At 52.4% G+C, this 21,876-nt stretch overlaps 12 protein-coding genes across 12 annotated transcripts; 4 read left to right on the top strand and 8 right to left on the bottom strand.

Moving 5' to 3' along the window:
• Window positions 1-134: 134 nt before the first annotated feature.
• Window positions 135-1,811, bottom strand: IAQ61_002521 (uncharacterized protein; the record flags this gene model as incomplete). The annotated part of the gene is made up of 1 exon (XM_003834372.2): window positions 135-1,811. The coding sequence occupies one exon, from the start codon at window positions 1,809-1,811 to the stop codon at window positions 135-137; it is 1,677 nt and encodes a 558-aa protein (XP_003834420.2).
• A 599-nt stretch (window positions 1,812-2,410) lies between these two features.
• On the bottom strand, window positions 2,411-4,008 carry IAQ61_002520 (uncharacterized protein; the record flags this gene model as incomplete). Its single annotated transcript, XM_066095574.1, has 3 exons — window positions 2,411-2,427; window positions 2,620-3,414; window positions 3,468-4,008. 3 exons carry the CDS (start codon window positions 4,006-4,008, stop codon window positions 2,411-2,413), a joined length of 1,353 nt encoding a protein of 450 aa, XP_065954410.1.
• A 361-nt stretch (window positions 4,009-4,369) lies between these two features.
• On the top strand, window positions 4,370-4,690 carry IAQ61_002519 (uncharacterized protein; the record flags this gene model as incomplete). Its single annotated transcript, XM_066095573.1, has 1 exon — window positions 4,370-4,690. One exon carries the CDS (start codon window positions 4,370-4,372, stop codon window positions 4,688-4,690), a length of 321 nt encoding a protein of 106 aa, XP_065954409.1.
• Window positions 4,691-4,932: 242 nt separating this feature from the next.
• Window positions 4,933-6,944, bottom strand: IAQ61_002518 (uncharacterized protein). Its single transcript, XM_003834370.2, has 3 exons — window positions 6,424-6,944; window positions 5,398-6,371; window positions 4,933-5,326 (listed from the first exon to the last, which is right to left on the bottom strand). Exons 1-2 carry the CDS (start codon window positions 6,487-6,489, stop codon window positions 5,460-5,462), a joined length of 978 nt encoding a protein of 325 aa, XP_003834418.1. The 5' UTR covers window positions 6,490-6,944; the 3' UTR covers window positions 4,933-5,326; window positions 5,398-5,459.
• A 257-nt stretch (window positions 6,945-7,201) lies between these two features.
• Window positions 7,202-7,958, top strand: IAQ61_002517 (uncharacterized protein; the record flags this gene model as incomplete). The annotated part of the gene is made up of 2 exons (XM_003834369.2): window positions 7,202-7,805; window positions 7,888-7,958. The coding sequence occupies 2 exons, from the start codon at window positions 7,202-7,204 to the stop codon at window positions 7,956-7,958; spliced, it is 675 nt and encodes a 224-aa protein (XP_003834417.2).
• A 173-nt stretch (window positions 7,959-8,131) lies between these two features.
• Window positions 8,132-9,188, bottom strand: IAQ61_002516 (uncharacterized protein; the record flags this gene model as incomplete). Its single annotated transcript, XM_066095572.1, has 2 exons — window positions 8,132-8,816; window positions 8,866-9,188. 2 exons carry the CDS (start codon window positions 9,186-9,188, stop codon window positions 8,132-8,134), a joined length of 1,008 nt encoding a protein of 335 aa, XP_065954408.1.
• A 621-nt stretch (window positions 9,189-9,809) lies between these two features.
• On the top strand, window positions 9,810-11,852 carry IAQ61_002515 (uncharacterized protein). Its single transcript, XM_003834367.2, has 3 exons — window positions 9,810-9,977; window positions 10,082-10,419; window positions 10,625-11,852. The coding sequence occupies exons 2-3, from the start codon at window positions 10,391-10,393 to the stop codon at window positions 11,643-11,645; spliced, it is 1,050 nt and encodes a 349-aa protein (XP_003834415.2). The 5' UTR covers window positions 9,810-9,977; window positions 10,082-10,390; the 3' UTR covers window positions 11,646-11,852.
• On the bottom strand, window positions 11,853-13,056 carry IAQ61_002514 (uncharacterized protein). Its single transcript, XM_066095571.1, has 2 exons — window positions 12,292-13,056; window positions 11,853-12,191 (listed from the first exon to the last, which is right to left on the bottom strand). Exons 1-2 carry the CDS (start codon window positions 13,002-13,004, stop codon window positions 11,921-11,923), a joined length of 984 nt encoding a protein of 327 aa, XP_065954407.1. The 5' UTR covers window positions 13,005-13,056; the 3' UTR covers window positions 11,853-11,920.
• A 130-nt stretch (window positions 13,057-13,186) lies between these two features.
• IAQ61_002513 (uncharacterized protein) lies at window positions 13,187-15,500 on the top strand. Its single transcript, XM_003834365.2, has 5 exons — window positions 13,187-13,711; window positions 13,762-13,986; window positions 14,061-14,334; window positions 14,391-15,180; window positions 15,233-15,500. Exons 1-5 carry the CDS (start codon window positions 13,523-13,525, stop codon window positions 15,384-15,386), a joined length of 1,632 nt encoding a protein of 543 aa, XP_003834413.2. The 5' UTR covers window positions 13,187-13,522; the 3' UTR covers window positions 15,387-15,500.
• A 74-nt stretch (window positions 15,501-15,574) lies between these two features.
• IAQ61_002512 (uncharacterized protein) lies at window positions 15,575-18,026 on the bottom strand (the record flags this gene model as incomplete). Its single annotated transcript, XM_003834364.2, has 2 exons — window positions 15,575-17,889; window positions 18,017-18,026. 2 exons carry the CDS (start codon window positions 18,024-18,026, stop codon window positions 15,575-15,577), a joined length of 2,325 nt encoding a protein of 774 aa, XP_003834412.2.
• A 1,213-nt stretch (window positions 18,027-19,239) lies between these two features.
• On the bottom strand, window positions 19,240-19,905 carry IAQ61_002511 (uncharacterized protein; the record flags this gene model as incomplete). The annotated part of the gene is made up of 1 exon (XM_003834363.1): window positions 19,240-19,905. One exon carries the CDS (start codon window positions 19,903-19,905, stop codon window positions 19,240-19,242), a length of 666 nt encoding a protein of 221 aa, XP_003834411.1.
• A 943-nt stretch (window positions 19,906-20,848) lies between these two features.
• Window positions 20,849-21,799, bottom strand: IAQ61_002510 (uncharacterized protein; the record flags this gene model as incomplete). Its single annotated transcript, XM_066095570.1, has 1 exon — window positions 20,849-21,799. The coding sequence occupies one exon, from the start codon at window positions 21,797-21,799 to the stop codon at window positions 20,849-20,851; it is 951 nt and encodes a 316-aa protein (XP_065954406.1).
• Window positions 21,800-21,876: the final 77 nt, after the last annotated feature.

Below are 21,876 nucleotides of genomic sequence, written 5' to 3'. Positions count from 1 at the left end.
GGTTGAGTGATTACGAATACGCCGGGATGATTTGTTCAGGGTTGTGTTCTACACATGTACTTTCATGTATACCATTATCGAGATGAACTTATAATCGTATGCCATCCCCAAGCCCCCAACCACCTCACACCCCTCTAAACCCCACCCCCAACCGCGCCCTTCTTGCGATCAAAATCCACTATCTTCCTCCGCCGATGATTCTGCGCCATCTTCCACCTAACATAGAGCAAGACCGCATCTTTAAGTCCAACAAACAAACAACCACCCACAATACTTCTCCCCCAGCGCGTCTGCAAAAAGCCCGTCGCTTTGCCCTGCCGTCCACTCGTATTCACCCACCCACCCAGCCATGATATCGCCGGTGTTCCCGCGGGCGGCGTGACCCATGATGACGGAAGCGTGTGCTTGAGTAATTCGCCCATGGCAGCGGCGATGGTAGGGAAGATGAGCGCGCCGAGAATGGTGTCGGCGATGGAGGAAGTAGAGTAAGCGCGATTAAGAGCGCGGGCGCGTTGGTGGCGTGGGGCAGCTGGTTGGAGGGGGACGTTGGGAGCTGGTGCAGCGGCATCTTGTTGTTCCTGTTGTGCTTGGTTGGCGTCAATGAGGTCTGGAATGGCGTTGTCATCTTGGGGTGGTGCGTTGATGGGGTGGGCTTGTGCTTGTGCGTCGCCACCGTTATTCCAGTCGGCAAAGATGTCAAAGTCGACTTCTATCTCGACTTCATTTATGATCTCGCCGTCGTGAACGTGTTCGTGAACGTGATCGTGGTCATGGTCATGGTCATGGTCGTGGTCGTGGTCGTGTTCAGCTTCTGCGTTGGCGTCCTCTCCTGCCCGCGGTTGGATTTCCTTTAGCCATTGTTGTTCTCGTGGGAGCCAGACGCGGTCGTAGTATGCGTTGTAGAAGCCTCGGAGATAGGGTAATGCGGCAAAGGTGAAGGCTGCACTTGGTGGCCATTGCAACTGCAGCATGTCGTCGCCTGGCCGGCCTGAGCTGACAAAGAAGATCAGAGGTAGGAAGGGTAGGAAGGAGTCGGCAAATGTAGTCCTGCTGGCGACGAGAACGGTCGGGATAAGTGGCAGGCCAAGGTCCAACCTCCAATGGTCTTTCAAATGCTGCAGCGTTCGTATCGCCACAGATCCAATCATGGGATTGGGTGTCTCGTACAGTGGTCCTAGAATCTGCAGCGCGTCCTCTGTTCCAAAGATTTGATATATCGTATGTGTTCCCGACAGCGCTAATGTGGAATATAGCGCCGTGCCCGTGACCAGCGCAAAGCCAGGTAGTAACAAGGACCCCGTGAATCGCTCCACTGACCTCACGGCCTCCACCACATAACTCCTCGGTCGCGCTATGACAATTTCGGTCTTACACTGCGGACACAGCACTTTGGACGCGCGTGTGCCAGCCCTCCTTCTTGAACTTGGCGCCTCCATATCTGCGATCCAATCCAGCAAGCACTTCTCATGCGCCACCAATGAACACGAGCACGGCGACCGCCACTCTGACGATGTATCGTCATCCTCCGTCTCATCGTTGAAACATATCCAGCACTTTTTGATATCCTCCTCTTCTACTGGCGGCCTTACAGCGCTTTGTGCTAGCGCCTCTTTCTGCGCATCTCTCTGTGCCTCTACTGCGGGTGTGGCTTGTTCCGACGGCGGTGAGTTCAGCAAAAGCGTCTGGGAATCCACCGACTGCGCTGAGAAACTGTTTGTTCTCGCAACATTTTCTTGCCGTGACGATGAAGATTCGGCGGGTGGTGAGGCTCTACGTTGTGAGGCGGGGCGTTGTGGTGGGAGAGATGCCATGGCTGCCTTGGGGATGGATGATGTGACTGTGGTTTGAGGTTGGTAATGGCGAAGGAGGAATGGAAATCTGGGCAAGGAAGACAGCAGTGACCAAGGGCGACCGAGCCTTGTAATCGGAGGCTCAGCGCACGTGAGGAAAGGTGTTGGAGGCAGAGGAAGAGGAGGTGGTTTGGTGTTGTAGCTCGGCTCGGTGGTTAGTTGATGCATTGCCGAAGCACGCGGAAGAGGACGTCACCTCCGCACTCCTTCATCGCCAAGACTTTACTACATGACCGCCAGCCAACACAACATGTCGCGTATTTTATTTGTGGGTTACAAGGAACTTTCATGATCGCATTGTTAGAGCGTAGGCAAGTACTCTGTGCAATTGGGGAAAGCGATCAGACCACCCTCTATACAATTCACACCTGCCAGAGAGACCACAGCCGAGAGACCGAGTCTCCATAAGCCATGAATCATTGAAAGAAGAATTGCTCATGGAATTCCAAAATAACACCAGCAATTCCCATCTCCCATAATACACACGTCGAAAAGAAGACATTCAAATCAAGCAACCATCCATAATATCCAACCATACTCTGCTTCCGTGCTTCTCAGATCTATACGCCAGGAATATCTGCTTCAGGTCAGTCATATACGGAAAAGAATCCCTGTCTCCGGTCGTGCTTCTCTAAGTCGTTCTCATCCCCATCATTCATTCAAACCAAACTTCCAACAATCTCATTCTCAAAAGTATGCCCAACCCTCTTTAAAAAATAACCAATGCCCAAGATATCAAAAAGAAAGATATTAAATCAGCAAAACTCACTTGATCTGAACCCTCGCCCCTCAGCCTTGCCTTTGCCCTTCCCCTCAACCATGCCCCTGAACTGCGGAGCACGTGGGTTGAGAGCCGAGCCCGTCATATTCGAAGTCATATTCGTAGCATCAAACACCCCGCTATTTCCGTACCGCGCAGGCGCATCAACAGGCACGTTCATGTTGGGGTACGGCGTACCAATGGGAGTCGGATGGAACACCACGTTGCCATAAACAACCGTCGGCGTGTCACTGTGTACGTTGTTCGGTTTTCGGACACTGAATGCTTGCTCAACTGGTATATGTGTGCTTGTATTCCATGGCGTAGGGATGAACTTGGAATGCGGACGCTCAGTAGGTACAGCATGTACAGGCTGTACGGCTCCAGTGTAGGTCCGAGCTTGGTATTGTTCGAGTTGCCTAGCGGGTGTGTTGTATACAGGCGTTTGTCGGGTATGAAGGCCTGAAATTTCCATCATTGGTACCACGGGGGTGGCCGATTGCCGTTGAAGTGCAGAGAACTGCTCGGCAGTCAATCCAAAAGGATATAAAGGGTAATTGATCAGGCCTGGAGGTAGGACGGGGTAGCTGGGCAGGCCGGCCGGTAACAGGGGTGAGAATCGAGGCATGAGCGGAGGCTGAAGAGCTGGTGAAGGGTTGCGCTCTGATGATTGCGCGGAAGGATTGGGTGGAAAGCGCTCGGGGAGGGCAGCAAGCTGCTCCTGCACGAGGGTGCGGTGCTTTTCTTTGTTTGGTGAGATGCCAAAGGCACCTTGGATAGAGCCAGTTGGTGGTTTAGTGACAACTGTTGGGCCAAAGTCAGATCAGGTATATTTGTAAAGGCAATATTGTACTCACCACTCTTACCAACACCCTCAGCGCCACTGCTACTGCCATTACTATCCCCACTGCGGCTACCAGTACTTACAGACTGAGCCTCCTCTCTCACCGTCAGCTTGGCAAACAGGTGTGTTGCCTTTTCCGCCGCACTCAATGGCCAATAATTTGTCGTGCTATCCGTGTCACTCAAGCTCTGCGGATTACTTCTTGGATGACTCCTCGTATCATCACCGCTACCACCGCCACCGCGACTCCAACCATTACCCCAAGCAGTGCCCGCCGCCATCACCCCGCGATCCACAACACTCGGCCACGCCCACCCTTCTCTCCTCTTGAATCCCAGCTTCATATCAGGAACTGGCACATACCATTGCGCCGGCGGCATCGGCTCCGTCTGAGTGACATCCAAACGAATGCACATGTCGCACCGGAACCCCGTCTCCTCGACTTGGACAATGTGCTGCGTTTCGATGGAGCAGCCAGGGTACCCGCAGTGATAGGAGCCGATGTAGTCTACGTGTACACAGCCAGGGTAGGCGGCGTAGAAAATGATGCACATCTTGGTGAGGGCAATGGGTGTGCGCGTATGTGGGCTTTAAGCAGAGACTAGATGGCTGGTTTGTTTGAGTAGTGGTAGGGCGGGGTGAGTGAATGGGGACGAGCTGCAGGACTTACTTTATCTCTTTCTTGCTGTGTTGTGCTGATGGCTTGGGTCTGCCGTCCCTTCAGAACCGAGAAACAAGAAACGAGAAACGGAAAACGGGAAACGGGAAACGGGCTCTGAGAAATGAGGGAATGGTATGGGTGGTAGCGGAGGAGAAAAGCAAGTCGTTGATCGCGTGACCGCGATGTGCACCAGTTACAATAGTCTAAGCTTGAACTTTTGACGCGCTAGATTTTTCACCGTGAATGCGATTCCCATGTTTAGCTTTCTCGTGGTTTTGGGGTGGCGCAGTGAGTCTGGAGTTACTGCTAGAGAAGGTGTGCAAACGCCCGGCATGGATATCACAGGTTCCATGAGCGTTATGGATGCCAGCCATGTTACTTTTCCGTACACATCTAGGATGTATAGTGTAGTTTCTCCCTTGGGCCAGCTCGATTATGGTTCGATGATGTTGTGTTCGCACCTGGTAGAGCCTAGAGCAAACGCTGAATGGGGAAGTGCAAACAGCGCATTGACAGCGGTGTGCAGAGGAGAAGTCGGATTCGAAGACTACGACGACAAATGGAGATCAGCATAGTTTTTGTGTTTTCGAGAATGATGTACTGAGAAAGGGGGGTGAGAAATGAGAGGGTTATGCAAAGGACAGCATGAGAGAGCAAATTGAAGTTTTGAAGAACGGGAAACGAGAAACGAGAAACGAGAAACGAGAAACGAGAAACGAGAAACGAGAAACCCAAAATCCAAAACCCAAAACCTCAAACTACCTAATCCCGCGGACCCAAAATCCCCACACCAACCCAACACCCGCTCCTCCCACCCGCTCCATCCAACTCTGCTCTCACCAACCACTGAAATCGGCCCATCCCATTCGCCACCAACCGTCATCCAAATTTAGCCTACGTCTCCACAAATCTGCACCAACGTAACAAAGGCCAGGGATCGCAATCCCTACGTGCGGTTCGAGGTCTGAGTGGGGAGTGGGTATGTAGGGGTGCGGTGTGGTGGCGATATGAGGTTAGTGTTGTTAGGTGGGAGGATTGGGGGAGGGGAGGGATCTAGGAGAGGAGATTTCGAATTTGGGATTTAAATGTGGGACTTGGAATATGAGATTCAAATCAGTCCCAGTCCTATAATTAGATATGTATTCGATTATATCCATGCTAGGATTGTTGCGCAACAACGTCTCTGCGTGGTGGACAAGTGGTGATTTCCCCTGGCACGTTTAGCATATTTTCTTTGAGAGAGAGAAAGGAAAGAAAAGAGATAAAAAAGGGCCATGCTTACTGAATCGAAAACACTACTTTCCTACCTCTCAACCTACACCTACCCACCCACCTCACACCGTCCTACCACCCCTCAATTTGAAACTCAAACCTCCGATCCCCCAAGCCCTTTTCAATCGGCCTCGCATCCCCATCATACAGCGTGCGCTCTAGATAAAACATCTTCCCATTCCTATCCACCAACACCACAATACTCTTCTGCGTGCCATAGCAGCCACTCGTCGCATCCACGGCCTTGTGCTTGACCACATCGCCCACCTCATGCGCCGGCATCTTATGCTCGTCCAGGTGGTCCTTGCCAATCGCCGGAATGAAGATGCTGTGCCGTAGCTGGTTGAGATACATGTCCCAGTCCTCGTTTTCCTTTTGCCGGGGCATCGTGTCCCGACTGAGGACGGCGAGGAGGCGGTCTACGAGCTGGTCGCGCGTCTCGTTGGCGGCGATCGAGGCGGCGATTGCCTCGTTGGTCCAGGATTCGCCATTGAGGACTTTGGGCCAGGAGCGATCGGTAAAGGCGGCGTTGCTGAGGGCGTGGGTTTCGCCCGGGCGGGAGAGCAGACGTGGGACGGCGGAGACTTCGGGGGTACGGTTGCTGACAATGGCAAGGCCCTTGGGGGTGTCGCTGGGGTTAGGGTTGCGTTGGACGACATCTTGGATGAAGCCGTAACAGAGGGAGAAGCCGCCTACGCCTTGGACGCCATCGCCTTCGATCATGCGCTTGGCGAAGGCTTCGGTGGATTCTTGGGCCGTGGGATCAGATTTCAACCATTCGTTTGGTATGAGACCGCGACTTCGGGCGCCGATTACGATGCTCGAGTCTTGCTCGCGGTAATTGGTTAGTACGGCGACGCGACCTTGACGTGTGACGCCTAGCCATGTGCCGTGAACAGGACGGTGCAAGTCGTAGCCGCCAAGGACTTGGGAGTCTGGTTCAGGCCACCATGTTGCTTCTGCTGTTGGGCGATGGAGGTATTCCTACCTTTGTGGTTAGTTTTGGTATCGTGATTCTAGTGGGCGGGGAGGGTACATCTCGGTTGTTCAGCAGTATGAAGGGGTAGTCTGGATGTGCGGTGGTGAGGATCGCAATGCACATGTTGAAATTGTGATTTCTCCAATACAGAAATGGTTAAGAAGGTGGATGATACGGTGGTTCCAAATGCGAGGGTGGTGAGTAAGAGGAGATGATTGATGTTTTTGCGTGCGCAAGTAGGCAACTACAGGCGGTGTGAATGCCAGCGGGACTGGATTAGACCGTCAACGTGGTTCCAACCGTCGAGTATGTGGAGTGATGTGGAATGATACATGTTGGGACGAGGAAACTTGGAGAGCTCGTGACGCTCTGAGAAGATGATGCGGAACCTCGGGTCAAGGAATCTGAAGCTGTCGCCTTGTCGTTACCTATCGGTACCGGTACGGCACCTAGGTCATGGCTGGGAATCTCAACGTCTTGTGCTTTTTGAGTGCTTTGAGGCCAATGTAGTGACCAAAACGCGAGCAGACATAGCACAAATCCAAGGGTTGTGTGAACAGAGATGGCATATAAGATAGATGAGCAGGTAACTACTCTAGAGTAGACAGGGACAACAGACGTACGTCTCCTTCACGTGCCTCCCCCCACCATCGCCCGAGTCCCATCCCTGCCCCCCTTTCGTCACCGCCTGTTTTTCCCCAAACACCCTCCTCCCAGCGTCCAGCACCCGCAAACCCCCCCCCCCCCCGCAACACCACGAACTACCAAACAAAAACAAAAACAAAAACAAAAAAAATACCTGCAAATACAATAAAAAAACACCAAAAAAAAAGACATGTCCGCAAACTTCGCCCCCTACCAAGACATACCCGAATCCTCGCGCGCCCTCTCCCCCATCACATCTCCCCGAACCTCCATAGACCGCACCCGTCGCACCCTCTCCTCCCCGCCCCGCCCAAAAACCACATCTCCAGCGCGCGCATACGAACAACAAGATTACTTCCAGGGCCAAATACACGACGAGGACGACAACGAGGACGACAACGACCACTACAACGACCGCTATGGCGGAACAAACACCTACCACGACGACGACCACTCCACCGGCATACCGTACCCACCCCACCCCCACCCCAGCAGCCGCCGTTTCGGCCGCCCCCGCTCAGACATGGACGTCTTCACCACATCGCTGGGCTGGCGCCTCGACTACGAAGCCTGTCTGGCCTACCTGCTGCTCCCGCCGGCGGGCGGGGTGTTGCTGTTGATGCTGGAGCACAAGAGCGATTACGTGCGGTTCCATGCGTGGCAGAGTAGCCTGCTCTTTGCCTTTGCCTTTCTCGTGCATATCATCTTCAGTTGGAGTCGGTGGGTGAGCTGGATGTTGTTTGTGGGGGATGTTTGTGGGATCTTGTGGTTGGTCAGGAGGGCGTGGGTTGATGGTCAGTCTTTCTCTGGAGAGGTTTTTTCTTTCTTTTTGGGCCGTGCTGGGAAAATGAGGTTGCTAACATGGTTGCATTCTAGCTGCGACGTTGGATCGGTATGAAGTTCCCTTTTTTGGGCCGCTGGCGAGCTCGATATTGGATGATGAATAGGAATGGCATGGGATGGATTAGATCGCATCATTCACGTGGACATGCTAGCATGCTGTGCCAGGCGCTGTCCAGTACTGGCAACATTCGGCTTCCTTCAAAATCATACACGCAGGCGACACCCTACCTGCTGCACTCCGTATATATCTTGTAATACCCATTTCGACCTCACACAATCACCCAAACCGCTCCTTCGCAATCTGCCTCAGAAACTCCATCGTCTTACCCTCCTTCTCCCTCCGCGCAGCAAGCGCCTCGTTCCTCTCCGCCTCCCTCGCCCTCGCAATCTCCTCACGTCTAATCTCCCGCTCATTCTTCTGCCGCTCCATATCCTTCTTCTGCTTTTTATACTGGTCGATACCGTCGTCACCCATGAGCTCCGACTCTGCGACCTCGACGTCTCCGCTCTCCTTGGCGTCGCGAAATGATTGCAATGTGCTCGTCGTCTCGCGCTTCTTCTCCAATTGGCGTTCGCGCGACCCCGGGTCTGCACGCGGAGCCAGTTCTTCCAGACGGTCCTTTTGCGCTTTGCGCTCCGTCTTGCGCTCGTGACGGAGATCGTCGTTGTGTGCTGCGCGGTCGCGGGAGCGGTCTTCCTTGCGCATCTCGTTGCGGTAGGTCAGGTCGTCGAGTCTGGGTATGGTGGGGCCATGGCCTGCATGTCTTGCCAAGTCGGTAGGTGGTGCGGGCCCAAAGTCATCGTCCTCGCTGCTTTCATGGCTGTCTTGTTGTGGCTCATATTTTGGCGATGCGCGTTTGGTCGCTGCGTGAGGTGAGGGTGGGCGGAATGATTGTACGGTTTCTTGGGCCGTCTGGAGCATGGATGGGTCGTACCAGCTACGTGCGAGTTCTCCACGATTCCTGCAATATTAGCAAAACTTTCTGTTGTACTTGTCAAAGGCGAACATACCATCGACTCGTGAAGCTCTTCCATCGGCCCTTGACCTCACGTTCATCCAAGTCATCGAGTTGTATATGCTTTTGTATGTCCAGATAGGACTGGAAGAGCGGTTTGTATTCCTCAAACTGGCGCCTTGAAAGCTGCTTGGCTTTATATGGCAGCACTACAGGCTTTGCTGCTGGCGAGCGCGTGCGCCGTCTCTTGTGCCTGTGTTGATGATTGTCCTCGTGTGGGGAGCGGGAAGGTCGCGCATGGTGATGGCTACTATGGCCATGTGACTTGTGTGATACTTTGCTTGTATCGTTGCGGTCGACGCTGCGAGCTCGAGGCATTGTTGCTGATGTACCGGTATGACGTGAAGATGCTGTTCAAGAGTATGCGGCAGCTAATGTTTAGCACGACACAGCACTGTGACAGGATGGTTACAATCCAAAGAAAGATATTGTGTCTCAAACAGTATACTGTAGTGTGCCCAACAACGTGTATACACTTCCTCCTCCTCCTCCTCCTCTTCTTCTTTCTGATTCGCAAGCGTGCTCAGTGAAGTTTATTGTCACATTTGTAGGCGGGCCGTTTCCGCATCTCGGCTCCACTTGCTAGGCTTGAATCGGCCATTTGAGGTAACGATAGGGCACGTGCACTCCTTGACCTTTTGGCTCACGTGCTTCACGCCACCAACAAGAGTCCTACTGCTTTAAGCATCGACTTATACCTATTTGGACAGTCAATCTCAAACGCTCAAGTCACTCCCAGAAACACGAGACATGACGAGCTCACCCTTTTCGCCATCTATGCTTGCTCATCATGGAACTGTTTGATACTGATGCCATCGCCGCTAATTCAATCCTGGCCATGACCGCATGTGAAAGTGTTTCCAAGGGTCGACGGGGTCTAAGCTAACTTGTTATGGTAACCGGTAGATGGCAGCCACCGACCTTCCCAAGAAGACCTTCAGGGCGATTCATCCCATCTCCTGCGCAAGATGAGATCTTCAGTCTATATACACCTAGCCCTTACAACGCTTCTCAAGCCCACATCTATCCCTAGAATGGGAACAAGCGGACGTTGAGAGCAAAGTGGGTGACGTAGTCTTGTGACCTGCTAGCCCCAGCCTTATACCGGTACGTGATGGTAGTCTGCAAGTTCAAAGTGACCCCAACTTTCCAGTCAACATCATCGGCAATCATCCAAGGCGATGCGACGATATCTTTGCTAACACAGCAAGTCTCGTTACCCGGTCGCTGAACCGGAGTACGTACACAAGTCAACACAACACAACACAACACAACAAAGAAAGTGGGTGGGTTCCCGAGTTGCAGGCCGCAGACGGACGCACGCGCTACATCAGAGGCTGAAGCTTACCGTACCTTGCACAACCCCCCGCCGCGCATCCGGACCTTCACCCTTCACAGCTCTGCTTCCCACCCCAGCTAATCACTTATCATTTTCTTTCTCGATCCATTCACCCTACAACCCACACTTGGAATAACGATTCACCGATATACGCGTCTGTAGATTGGACAAGACGCCCAAGATGTTTGGCTTTATTGCCGACGGCTTAACGTACGTGTTCCCCGCACTTTGTGAGTTGTAGAAATCTAGAATATGGCTGCCGTCGTCATCGCCGCCGTTGGTTCGGAGCCTCACGACCACCACATCAGGCCATGGGCTGCTCGCAAAACATATCTTTCACCCCAATACTACCTTCAAACCCAACCCATGCCAAAACATATATCAAATACAAGCTAACACGCCCTTTTTTCACCAGCATCGCCACAACAATCCTCTTCCCAGTCTTCGCCTCCTACAAGGCCCTTCACACATCCGATCCCGCCCTCCTCGCCCCTTGGCTAATCTATTTCGTCGTACTCTCCCTCTTTACCGTCGTCGAGAACACCTTCGCCTTCATCCTTACCTGGATCCCCTTCTACTCATGGCTTCGTTTCTTCGGACACCTTTACCTAATCCTACCTGGGTCTCAGGGCGCCACCTTCCTATACCAAGAGTACATTGAGCCCTTCCTGTACCACCACGAGCGCGAAATCGACGACTTCATAACGCAGAGCCATGACAACGCGAAGAAGGCGGGCATGCAATATGTAGAGACGGCCATTGAGTGGGTCAAGGTCAACGTGCTAGGCTTTGCAGCACGCAAGCCCGAAAGCCCCAGGCCAGCAGGGCAGAGCTATGCGCAGAATCTCATGGGGAGGTTCCAAATGCCCAGTGCACGGGGGAGCAACGATTTGTACGGGCTTGTGAACCAGGCGCTCAGCGGAGCAAGTGCCCTATACGGAGCCGGTGCCGCAAGCAGCAGTTCCAGAGACGCACAGGCGTCAGATCTGAGCCGAGCCGCCGGCAACCTCGTCCCAGACAGTATCCGCAACAACGACGACCGCCTCAACTACGTCGCCTCGCAGCGCCAGCGTCTGGAAACCCTGCTCCAGGCCTTTGACCGCGAACAAGAGAATATCCGCGGCAAGCAGGCTGCCGGTGGCCTGTACCACGATAACAGCAGCAGTACGAGTCTCGGCGGGAATTTGTCGCGCAACCGGAGCGAGGCTGAATTCGACCGCATCGAGCGTGATGAGTTGAGTTCGCATTCGGGGTCCGAGAGGCCGCCCTATCCTATTACGCCACCGGCGCTGGGCCGGAGAACGAGCAGCGGGTGGATGCCGTGGAATTGGCAGCAGAAGCAGCAGCAACAGCAGCAGGAGGATCCGCTGGCCTATGGCAGGGAGCCTGGAGAGAGGAGGGCGAGGGCAAGTGGGTTTGATCTGGGGGATCGATAGGTAGCATCCTTGGAGAAGAAGGAGTACTGCGTGATTGCATGACCTTTGGGGTTGCGGTTGTATCGCTTTGGTGTTATTTAGGGTATCATCTAGAAGCCATCAGGCTTGATCATCTCATCAACGGGGCCTAGCATGTGGACTCGGGGAAAAAAAAGGGTGACATAGAATACAACGTACGCCATGACATGATGAACATTTTACACGCAAATTTCAACCCAGTATCATGGCACAATCGTGATTCGTAAGCTTAAATATGATACAACATAGGTCCCAATCTACAGCTTGACCTCCTTGAACGGATACTTTGCCGAGTCATCCTTGCGCAGGACAATCTTCCTCTTCTTCTTGGTGCTTGCATGCTCGACCCAGACCTCCTTTGTCATCTTGGCGGAGAAATCGCGGATGAAGCGGGGATCCCAGAGTTCGCTGGCGATGCCGAGGTCCTTGCAGCAGCGCATGAGCGCATTGGACTTGCAGCCCTCGGTGGCGGTCGGGATGCCGTCGGGGTCAAAGTATTGTTGTTCGCCACGGGCAATGGAGACGAGGCTTCTTCTTGTCAGGATGGTGGGCTGGGGGCTGGGGATGGTATTGTTGAAGAGGGGGGGTTAAAGGTGGGAGAGAAACAAGAGGGAAAAAGGGGACTCACCGTCCCTGAACGATCAGGCCATATTCCCTCGTCACCAACTTGCCCGTCACAATACTTTCCCCCCTGGGCGCGAGACCCCACCCCCCTGGTCCAAACGCCTTGTTCAGTATACGCCTGTATTTAATCTCAGGGAGGTATAAGATCCCATCGGGCTTAACTTCGACATCGTCCTGTGTAATGGGCGCAAGGAGAGTCTCCGCTTGCTCGGGGGTAAATGATATACTGCCTAAGCCATGGTACGAGCGCGTCCAGTCTACAGCGGGCACGCCTTCGATTTCCGCAGGCGCGTCGGAGAGACCGTCGGTGAGGGACCGCTGCGAGCGTGCGAGAGAGTCAGCGGTGGTGGAGCGAGTGGTGGGTACGGGCGGTTCTTTGGCAGGGAATGAAGGGACTACTGTGCGTGGGACGGCGGCAGCGGTGGTTGTGGTGGTAGTGCTGGATGATGGCGTAGCAGCTGATTTTGCAGCGGGGGCAGCACTAGATGTGCTTGTCGATGTAGCAGGTCTGCTATACGAGGACGTAGTCTTTGCTGCCGTCGATGTCGTTGTGGCGCCGGCTTTGGGCGCGGTCGCGTATGTGGCGCTGCGGCGGCTGGTGGTGGAGATATGGCGGTATGGGCGTGGTAACCGGTAGGCGAGCGGGGCGGCTCTGGAGGAAGAGGAGGTCGTGTTCAGCAGTGCAGAGAAACCTCTGCGGGTGGGTATGGTTGCCATTGTTGGGTGGGGCGAAATGGTGATACAATGGCGAAGAAATGGCGAGGGGTGGTGTGTAGAGGCTTAAGCTCTTGCACGAGATTTGCGTTACGCCTCCGACGCGAAGTCACGATATCGGGTGGCGCTAATGTCTTTGTGGAGTTTGACCAATCGACGTTCATCACATCATCGACCTCCCCTCCCACCATCCCACTTCTATCCCATCCACTGTAGTGTAGACAGAGGTGATGGTAAACATCATCATGTCTCGGATAATTTTCTTTTTAATTTTCCTTGATGATTTGGTTACTAGTTTATCACGCTCCTATCCCCCTTTTTTTAACAGTTTATTTGCTTGCATTCACTGCCAAAAAGCGATTCACAACTTCAACTTCACATGTTGTCCAATTGGGTACATCGTATAGTGGGAGGATTGCATACTTCGGGGCTTGGTCAAGATCATCCTCCAAGGAAATGTTATAACGGCTGTATAGCATGACGGCTATGCTACTCTATGGCTTGGTCGCACGACATACGAAATGCTGTCATCTTTAAAGCAGCTGTCCAATCAACCTTCTCTGCATAATCCATCAACTTGCTCAAGACGCCCGCGTTCTGAAATAAGAAGAGCACATGCGGCAACCTTTGCACTCGCTCACTTCGGTACCTTCACCAAGACAGTTGCCATCATGTCTCTAATTCAGATATTTGTCTCTGTTATCGCCACTGTATGTGCTCGCAGACATGTAAATTAATGACTCCATGCTGAATTACCCAGCTCCTCCTCTACGTGATCGCAAATGCCATCTATAGGCTTTACTTTCATCCTCTAAGAAACTTCCCAGGTCCGATAATTAGCGCCGCCTCACGTATCCCATGGCATATTGCAACATGGTCGGGCACTCGTGACCATGTTCTGATTGAACTACATGCAAAGTACGGACATGTTGTGAGGATCAACCCAAATGAGTTGAGTTTTACGCAGGCAGATGCTTGGAAAGACGTAAGCCACTATTCTGATCAAAGCTGCCTGCTTTGGGGAACGGCATAATGGATTTGGAGCTGACGAACATGTAGATCTACGGACATGGCACCAAGAATACACGAGGAACTCTTCCTGAAAAGGACTGGGCAAAGTACAACAGGGGTATCAATGGAGCATCAAGCTTGGTCAATGCAAGCCCTGAGGACCATGGCCGTATGCGTAAAATCTTTACCCCTGCTTTCTCAGATCGAGCTCTCAAACAGCAGGAACCCCTGTTAATGAAGTACATCGATCTTCTCGTGTCAAAATTGAGAGAAGGACTGCAGGAAATCCCAGAAAAGAAGTGGGACATGGTGAGAATGTACAGTGAGTGCTAGCCTGTATCCCCACGATTACTACCGACTAATCGCCTCCTATAACAGACTTCACCACTTTTGACATTATGGGCGACATCACCTTTGGAGAACCCCTACACATGCTCGAAAATGCAGAATACGACCCCTGGGTTCGCGCAATTCTCGCTGGCCTCATCTTCAGCGCTCGTCTAGAGATTTTCAGCGGATACAAGTACTTCTGGTCTGTCTTTCGCACCATGATGCGGCGAATGAACCGTCGCCGCCGAACTCACCTCTCGCACTCTATTGACCGTGTCACCAAGCGTCTCGAAAAGGGAAGAGATTCACAAGGCGTCGACTTGTGGGATCTTGTGCTCGGGCAAAAAGAAGGCAGGGGCCTCAGCCGGGCTGAAATGGACTCTAATGCAGCGCTGTTCATGGTCGCTGGAACGGAGACGACAGCAACATTGGTCAGCGGTTTGACCTACTACCTACTCAGAAATCCTGCGGCTATGCAAAAGCTAGTCGAGGAAATCCGCACCACGTTCTCTAATGACAGCGACATGATAATGGAAAAACTAGCCGCACTACCCTATCTCAACGCCTGCATCAAGGAGACATTCCGCATATACCCTCCTGTACCTCTTACCATGCCTCGAGTAGTACCCGAAGACGGAAGTACAATCGTAGGGCAATTCATCCCACCAGGCACAAGTGTCGGTATTCCCCAGCACGCCACGTATATGCAACCAAGGAACTTTACAATGCCAACGCAATATGTACCTGAGCGTTGGCTTGGCGATGAACGATTCGAGCGAGATCAAAGACATGCGGTCCAGCCTTTTTCCGTGGGGACGCGGGATTGCATTGGCAAGAAGTAAGTTCGTCCTGACATCGACTGAACTTGGGAATCTGCTAAGACTGTAAAGCATGGCATATCACGAGATGCGTCTTCTCATTGCCAAGGTATTTTTCAACTTTGATATCGAACTGTGTCCTGAGAGTAGGGATTGGAGCGATCAACGCACGTTTGTGCTTTGGCAGAAGAAACCGTTGATGTGCAGATTGAAGGCTGTGAGGTAGAGAGTGAATCTTTGCTTTTCACTCTAGTTATCGACGCTTAACCTTGAGAAGCAATAAGTGCGGTACCAAGTCTGCTTTATTCTATTCATTATCTTCTCATGACCGATAGCTCCCATGAAATCTTGTTCCATTAGCATCTCACACCATCCACATTAACCCACCCACCCACTCAATAATATTATTAGAGACTAAACTCCAATATCCTCAACTCGCAGCAACCCATCAGCCATACCAGCAACAGCCCAGGTCCCATACTCAAGATTCGGATTCCACGCCAACGCCGTAATGGCAGACCGAGCTTCGTGAATGGTAAGACCCCTGTTGGCCTCTGGATTATTAGGCTTCTTGGACATGGCCGAGTGCTGGATACCGGGCTGGACAGCCTTGAAGCCCTCGGTTATGCGGGCGAGGGGTTGGGCGAGAATTTCTGGGGGGATTTGCGACTTTCGTGGTGGTGTCGGCGTAGTTCTAGGAGAAGAATTTGCACTGTCATTCGTCTCCGAAGACGGTGTGCGCGGTGTCCCAGTTCCCTCCTCCTCGTCTGCCATCTCGACATCCTCAACCGGAACTTGAACGACTAATTCCCGCACCGGCCTTCGCCACTCATGCACAAACCATTTCTGCTGCCACGGTATGATCTTATAATTTGTGATTCTGCCAACGGGCACACTAGCCTCTACATTGCCCTCTGCGCCTGCAGCCAGCACCGCGGGATGCACGGGGCTCGTTGCCACACGCGTGATGCTGCTTTCCAGCCGCATGCTGTACAGGTTGTGGTAGTAGCGGCGGATGGGCGTGTGCTTGAGGATGTAGTGTTCGTCCGGCATGACAAAAGTTTGCGTCTGCTCGTGCCATGCTTGCGAGATGCAGAGGGTGCGGCCGCGGATCGAGGCTGTGGTGTCGGCGAGCGGGCTGCGGAGGTCGAAGAGCCGGGCGAAGCCGTCGGCGACGCTGATGGAAACGAGATGCGGTTGCGAGGGCCAACCAGAGGCAATGGTCATGATGTACGTGTGTGCGAATTGACTGTAGAACCAGGGTCTGGCGTTTGGGGTGAAGCTGTCTGGGCGTGTCAAGGTCCAGATGGCTACCGTACCGGCGGCGGTGGCGACTGCGAGGGATAATGATGATAGCCAGTTGAGACAGGATGGGACGGTGTCTGGAATGGAGACGTCGAATGCTGCGTGTGCATAGTGTAAGTATGCCGGTCCGTTTGTTAGTTCTTCGGGCAGTAGTCGTTTGACGTCGAGGATCCTGATGTGTCCATCTGACCAGATACCTGCGAGTAGGCCGATGTGCTCGTTTTCTTGCTCGTTTGAGTCTTCAGATGAGCCAGTGGCTTTGACCGGACTCCATCTTACTTGCTTAGGAGCTCCCCAATCCGTGCAAATGACCTGTTCGAGGCGAGGCTCTTTCAGTGTTTCGTCTTCATCGCGGCTACCCATATCAAAAGCCCAGATCTGGATCGAGGCTGGGAATGGCGCGCTGGGTGAGAAAGCAGGGGCTTTGGGCTGCTCTAGTGGCTTTGGCTGCTGGCTGTCCATGGGTTTCTGCTCAACGGCAACAGCGAGGTATTGTATTTCGCTTTCTTCATTCACGGCCCACTGCGCGTCTTGAATGCGGGCACTCATGTAGAGCATCCAGCCTCGTCTACTGGTGCGGTCTTCGAAAGCATCATTAATGTTCACACAGGCGCCCTTTTCGAATGGGCGAACTCGAGGTCTCTGTGCTGCACCCCAGAGTACGTTCAGCGCTTGCGGGCCATCAGTTTCCATGTACTTTTGGCCCGCTTCTGTCGTTAGTATTTGCGTCTTCTGTTTTTGCACAAATATACCCCAGCCAGTCTCCGCATACCAAGCTCGCATCGTACGCTCCTCCTTTTCTCTCCCCTCAAGACTCTCAAAGAAGCTTCGCCTGCACCCATCGGGTGTACGAAGAGGTAACGTTTCTTGCTCATACCAGTGATCGCGAGTATAAAGGATCGGCTTGAGGGCTTCACTATCCGGGCCAAAGAGATCCTTTAGGCGAATCTCTTGACCTCCAATTTTGCTGAAATCTGCAACGCCCCTGGTACGGAGTTTGGATTCGTTGCTTTGAGGGCGGAGTGCACCACCTCTTGCGAATACAACCGATGATTGTATATTAGCGGAGTGCTTCTTTTTGGTTTGCTTGGTAAGATAAGGGTGGGCATCGGGATCCGAGTTGAACCCGACTGCTCGTGCTGACGATGTTCCCGGGCTACCATACTCTTCATCAGAATCCTCCTCTTCCTCTGCCGCCCCATCATCTTCGTCGTCGTCATCGTCGTCGTTGAATTCTTCGTCCTCTGGGTCTTCTTCCCTTGCATCAGGCATAAAGTCATCTTCGTCGCTTTCGTCATCTCCACCAGCTACCGGGGTCTGACTACGTGATGCCGCAGAACTATCTTCATCCAGAAAGGCATACTCATCATCGACACGATAGGACTTGGGCCTCTTAGCGCGCGATTGGCGACGCGTCGGTGGCTCTGCGCTGGAGATTAGTGAATTATGTCATAGTTGGCGAGGAGATTGAAAGAATAATGGTGATGCATAAGTCATAGACTTTGTGAATGTAGTAACTTGACAAACAATCAGACTGAAACACTTGCGTACCTTCTGACATCCTGGAAAAGGTGGATGTGGAGATTAAAGGTGATTGGACAGGAATGAGAAGCGCGTCGCGAACGACGGCGAAGAAGACCCCGCCACTAACGGGCGGCACACACAACCCCTCAATTCAAGCGTAAAATCTGCTGGACTAATACAGAAACTGCAAATCTTAGTAGGAAATGCCAGAACAGAATCGCGCTACGTTTCAGTTCGGGAATATATAATATGCCAATGCAAATTCTTCCATCAATTCAATCAACGGTGGTATGGTCTAGTGGTATGACGTCGCGTTGTGGTTCGGCGAAGCCTGCGTGCTTCTGATCTTCGATCCGCGCCAGCCTGGGTGTATGTATTACCCTCACATTGAGTACTGCTTGTAACAAAGACTGACTTCATTTGAAGTCGATTCCCAGTACCGCCAATTTGCGACAATTCTTTTTTTTTGCTGTTTTGTCTGCCTGGAGGATTGGTTGACTAGCACGATAGGGCGCACGACCCACTCCACTCACCAGGCTAGCGATTAACAAAATCTGGCAGACTGATAGTTTTTGTAACTTGCATAGGACATCATCTCTCGCGATGTTGTGGTAACTATGCACACATGCATTAGATATAGTTTTGCTTTATACGCTGTACAGCGTAGGTTTCTAAAATGTTTCTAGCACGATAGTTAGGATCAAGATATTAGGAAAGCAATAAACTCTAAGCTAGACCAGACTAAAGAGATACTAATGTATATCACTACTGCGAAGAGGAGCCTGTGATAGGACTATAGAGATAGTGGTGGCAAGCAAAAAGGGACCTACATCGCAGCCCGGTTATGCGGACGCTGTGTCAGGCAGATAAGTGTCTCGAGCAAGTCAAACACGCAGTCCTAGTTATCACGGGGCGAATTTAGGATCTTCTTCAGCGGCACTAGCGCGAAAACGAGCTCTAGCAGAATATATAAACGTTGAGGGCGCAATTAGGTTTTTAATAAATGCTAATAAACAGCCATGTAGATGATTGGCATGGTGACAGCGAAGACAAGAGAGCTAGATGAGAGCTAGATCACTGAAAGGCTTGGTCGTTGTCATATGGTATATATGTATAGAAGTAAGACGGATGGAAATTTTAATGAATTGTTCATGCCAAATGCAAAATAGGTACGCAAAGCCCGTGCAATTAACCAAACAAAACTTTGAATGTCTAACACAGCGCCATGCCATGAACCTAATAACCATCGACTAAGAAAAACAGAAGCGCCAGAAGCAATGTTGGACCCGCGCCGCCTTAGCAGCCGAACCTCTAGCCATGAGAGTCACATGCGGAGACTGGGTAGTACCATCCCATGCAGATGAAACCGTAATCGTCGTGGTCGTGGTCGTGGTGGTCATCTTCGGCATCGTCACCAATGTCGAAGGAGGATTGGGAGAAGGGGAAGACAGAGCAGCAGATCCAGAACCAAAACCAGAACCAGAAGAAGACGAAGCAGAGGAAGAAGAAGTAACCATCGAACCAGCACCAGACCCAGAAGAAGTAACCAATCCCAACCCAGAACTCAATCCAGAAGAAACCCCCCTCGTAACAAGAACCTCAAACCCAGTCTTCCCCCACACCTTCGCCCCCTCCTTGGTCCCAAGCTCAAGCCCCCTCTCCACCACCCCGTACCAAACCACAGGACCCAACCCCCTCAACAGCACCGCCTCTTCAGATCCAGGGTCCACGCTCGGAGTGTTGTGGTGGTGCAGTTTATTAACGTGGTCCGGGTAGCCCGCACCAGCATCGGTACCGTCGACGCTGCGCATGCAGGGTGAACTCCCGTCCTGGTTTGTGCCGCAGGGGGTGGCGGGGCGGAAGGAGAGGGCAAGGAGGGGGAGGGTAAGGAGGGTGGTGATGATGTGGGACTTCATGGTGGGTTGTGGAGGGTAGGGTTAGTTTTTTGGATGTTGGGTGCTGGGGGAGATGTTAGCGGGGAGGATAAGGGGGGGGGGGGGGGTATGGGGGAGGGGGGAGGGGGCTTACGATGGAGGTTTTTGAGTGTGGATGTGGATGTGGGTGTGGATGTGATGATGATATCGTATTGTGTCTGAATATATGATGATGCGTTTGCTTATCCTGTTAGTATATATATACACTACGCCATATCAACAAAAAACAAAAAAGTAAAACATAAACAAAGCATCCGCTTTATACAAACCCCAAGCAAGCACTCGCACTAGTCTACCCAAGTGTACCATATACTGATCCGTCCAAAGCCGAGAACTATAATATAAAGCAGCTTTCATATGCCTCTACATACTTTAGTTAGCTTGATACACGCTAAAACCCACATATATCTGCATATACTTACCTACATAACCAATGAATTCATCCTATGCTGCATTGTCCTGCCCATAGTGGGCCGCAGAACCAGCGGTACGCTCTATCGCCCGCATAGCTTACCCAAGAAGACACACCATCTATGCCACGGTGCCAGATTATCGCCATCAGGGCATTGAGAAGCATTGGGTTGCGTGGGTTCTTCGGTTCATATACAGTTAATAGTGTTAAACTCTTAGGGCGTGGGCAGGGGAGAGTGTGTGATCGATTTTGCTTCGTTGAGTGTGAGAAAAGGATTGTCTGGAATGTTTGGCTGGTTAGTCGTGGTAGGATGGGGAATTTGGTTGCAATGGAATATAAACATGCATGACGACAACTAGTGAGGGAATACAAAGATTGTATTAAAACTAGGCAGTACATGTATAGAGTCCATGCATGAGCAAATTAAAAAACACCATAAGACCACCCAGATAAAATGAAAGCTACTAGTAACCAATCCAGCCTGCTCAGACAAAGACGAACAATGCAAACCCGCTAATAACTTACTCGAATAAACTCCTCACTCTCCACACTTTCCTCATGCAGGAGATCCATCAAGATGGCATCAGCATCTCGCAGCATGTAGCTGATGTGACCAGAACCCTCCTGCAAATGCAGCACGCTCCCTGGCATAGCGCGGTGCGCCCTCGAAGCTCTAGTTGCAGGACACTGCGCATCGTGCGTACCATGCCACAGACTCAGCGGGACACCGTGGTCCCCCAGCTTGAGACTGCGCAGCTCAAAGCCCCAGTCGCTTCCTTGCAATCTGGCCTCCCAGCTCGCGCCCTCGCTGCCCTTGTGGAAGCTCTCGCGCGTCATGGCGACGACGATGGGCCAGTTGTTCGCATCTTTGAGCACAGCTTGTTCGGTGGAGGGGCGGGCGTCTGCTTCCTTGGCTAGCATGTTTTCAAAGACGGTGGGATCGGGGTCTCGACTCGGCTTTCCCATGAGTCCTTCCAGCAACACTGTGCTGATGGAGTGCATCCACGGCGCGACCCAGCCCACGATGCGTGATTGAAGCACCATGCCTCCTCCCATCCCATCACTCCCGTTCCAACACGCCCCAACAGCACCTACACCCTTCAGTCTCTCCCCAACACTCTGTGCTCCGGCAAGTGCGTACGCTGCGCCGGCTCCGACGCCCAGTAGGTAGAAGTCGTGAATCTTCAAATGATCGAGGAGTGCGAGCACGTCGGTTGGCCAGTCCAGTATGCAGCGATTGCGCTGGAAGGTGGACAGGCCGCAGCCAGGCCGGTCGGGAGCAATGAGGCGGATATGATGCCTTACGCACGCCGCATGCCAGAGTTTGCCTTCGAGACGGGACGAGGGGGTGCTGTGGGAGTAGATGAGTGTTGTGCGGGGTACGGGGGAGCCATAGAGGGCGTAGGAGAGGGTGCGATTGTCTGGTAACGTGAAGCTTTCGTGTTCCGAGAGGGCTGCTATCATTGCAATGTTTTCTGTGTCGTAAAGTTGTGTTGTAAAGCAGCCTCTTGGCCTCCTTCGGGTTTTTGTAGAGAAAGTTT

The sequence above is a fragment of the Plenodomus lingam genome (assembly GCF_022343315.1).
Source record: "Plenodomus lingam strain CAN1 chromosome Unknown contig_14, whole genome shotgun sequence".
In the NCBI taxonomy this organism is placed as follows: Eukaryota; Fungi; Ascomycota; class Dothideomycetes; order Pleosporales; family Leptosphaeriaceae; genus Plenodomus; species Plenodomus lingam.
Note: the sequence above shows the minus strand (reverse complement) of the source record. Positions and strands in the feature narration are given on the sequence as shown.

Excerpts from the sequence above, each read along its gene's own strand:
- IAQ61_002513 (XM_003834365.2), top strand. The coding sequence starts at position 13,523 with ATGCTGTCATCTTTAAAGCAGCTGTCCAATCAACCTTCTCTGCATAAT. Across the intron at positions 13,712-13,761 it reads TTGTCTCTGTTATCGCCACT|CTCCTCCTCTACGTGATCGC; the intron begins GTATGTGCTCGC and ends TGAATTACCCAG. Across the intron at positions 15,181-15,232 it reads CGGGATTGCATTGGCAAGAA|CATGGCATATCACGAGATGC; the intron begins GTAAGTTCGTCC and ends AAGACTGTAAAG.
- IAQ61_002514 (XM_066095571.1), bottom strand. The coding sequence starts at position 13,004 with ATGGCAACCATACCCACCCGCAGAGGTTTCTCTGCACTGCTGAACACG. Across the intron at positions 12,192-12,291 it reads GGCCTGATCGTTCAGGGACG|CCTCGTCTCCATTGCCCGTG; the intron begins GTGAGTCCCCTT and ends GACAAGAAGAAG.
- IAQ61_002515 (XM_003834367.2), top strand. The coding sequence starts at position 10,391 with ATGTTTGGCTTTATTGCCGACGGCTTAAC. Across the intron at positions 10,420-10,624 it reads TTTATTGCCGACGGCTTAAC|CATCGCCACAACAATCCTCT; the intron begins GTACGTGTTCCC and ends TTTTTTCACCAG.
- IAQ61_002518 (XM_003834370.2), bottom strand. The coding sequence starts at position 6,489 with ATGTGCATTGCGATCCTCACCACCGCACATCCAGACTACCCCTTCATA. Across the intron at positions 6,372-6,423 it reads TACTGCTGAACAACCGAGAT|GAATACCTCCATCGCCCAAC; the intron begins GTACCCTCCCCG and ends CCACAAAGGTAG.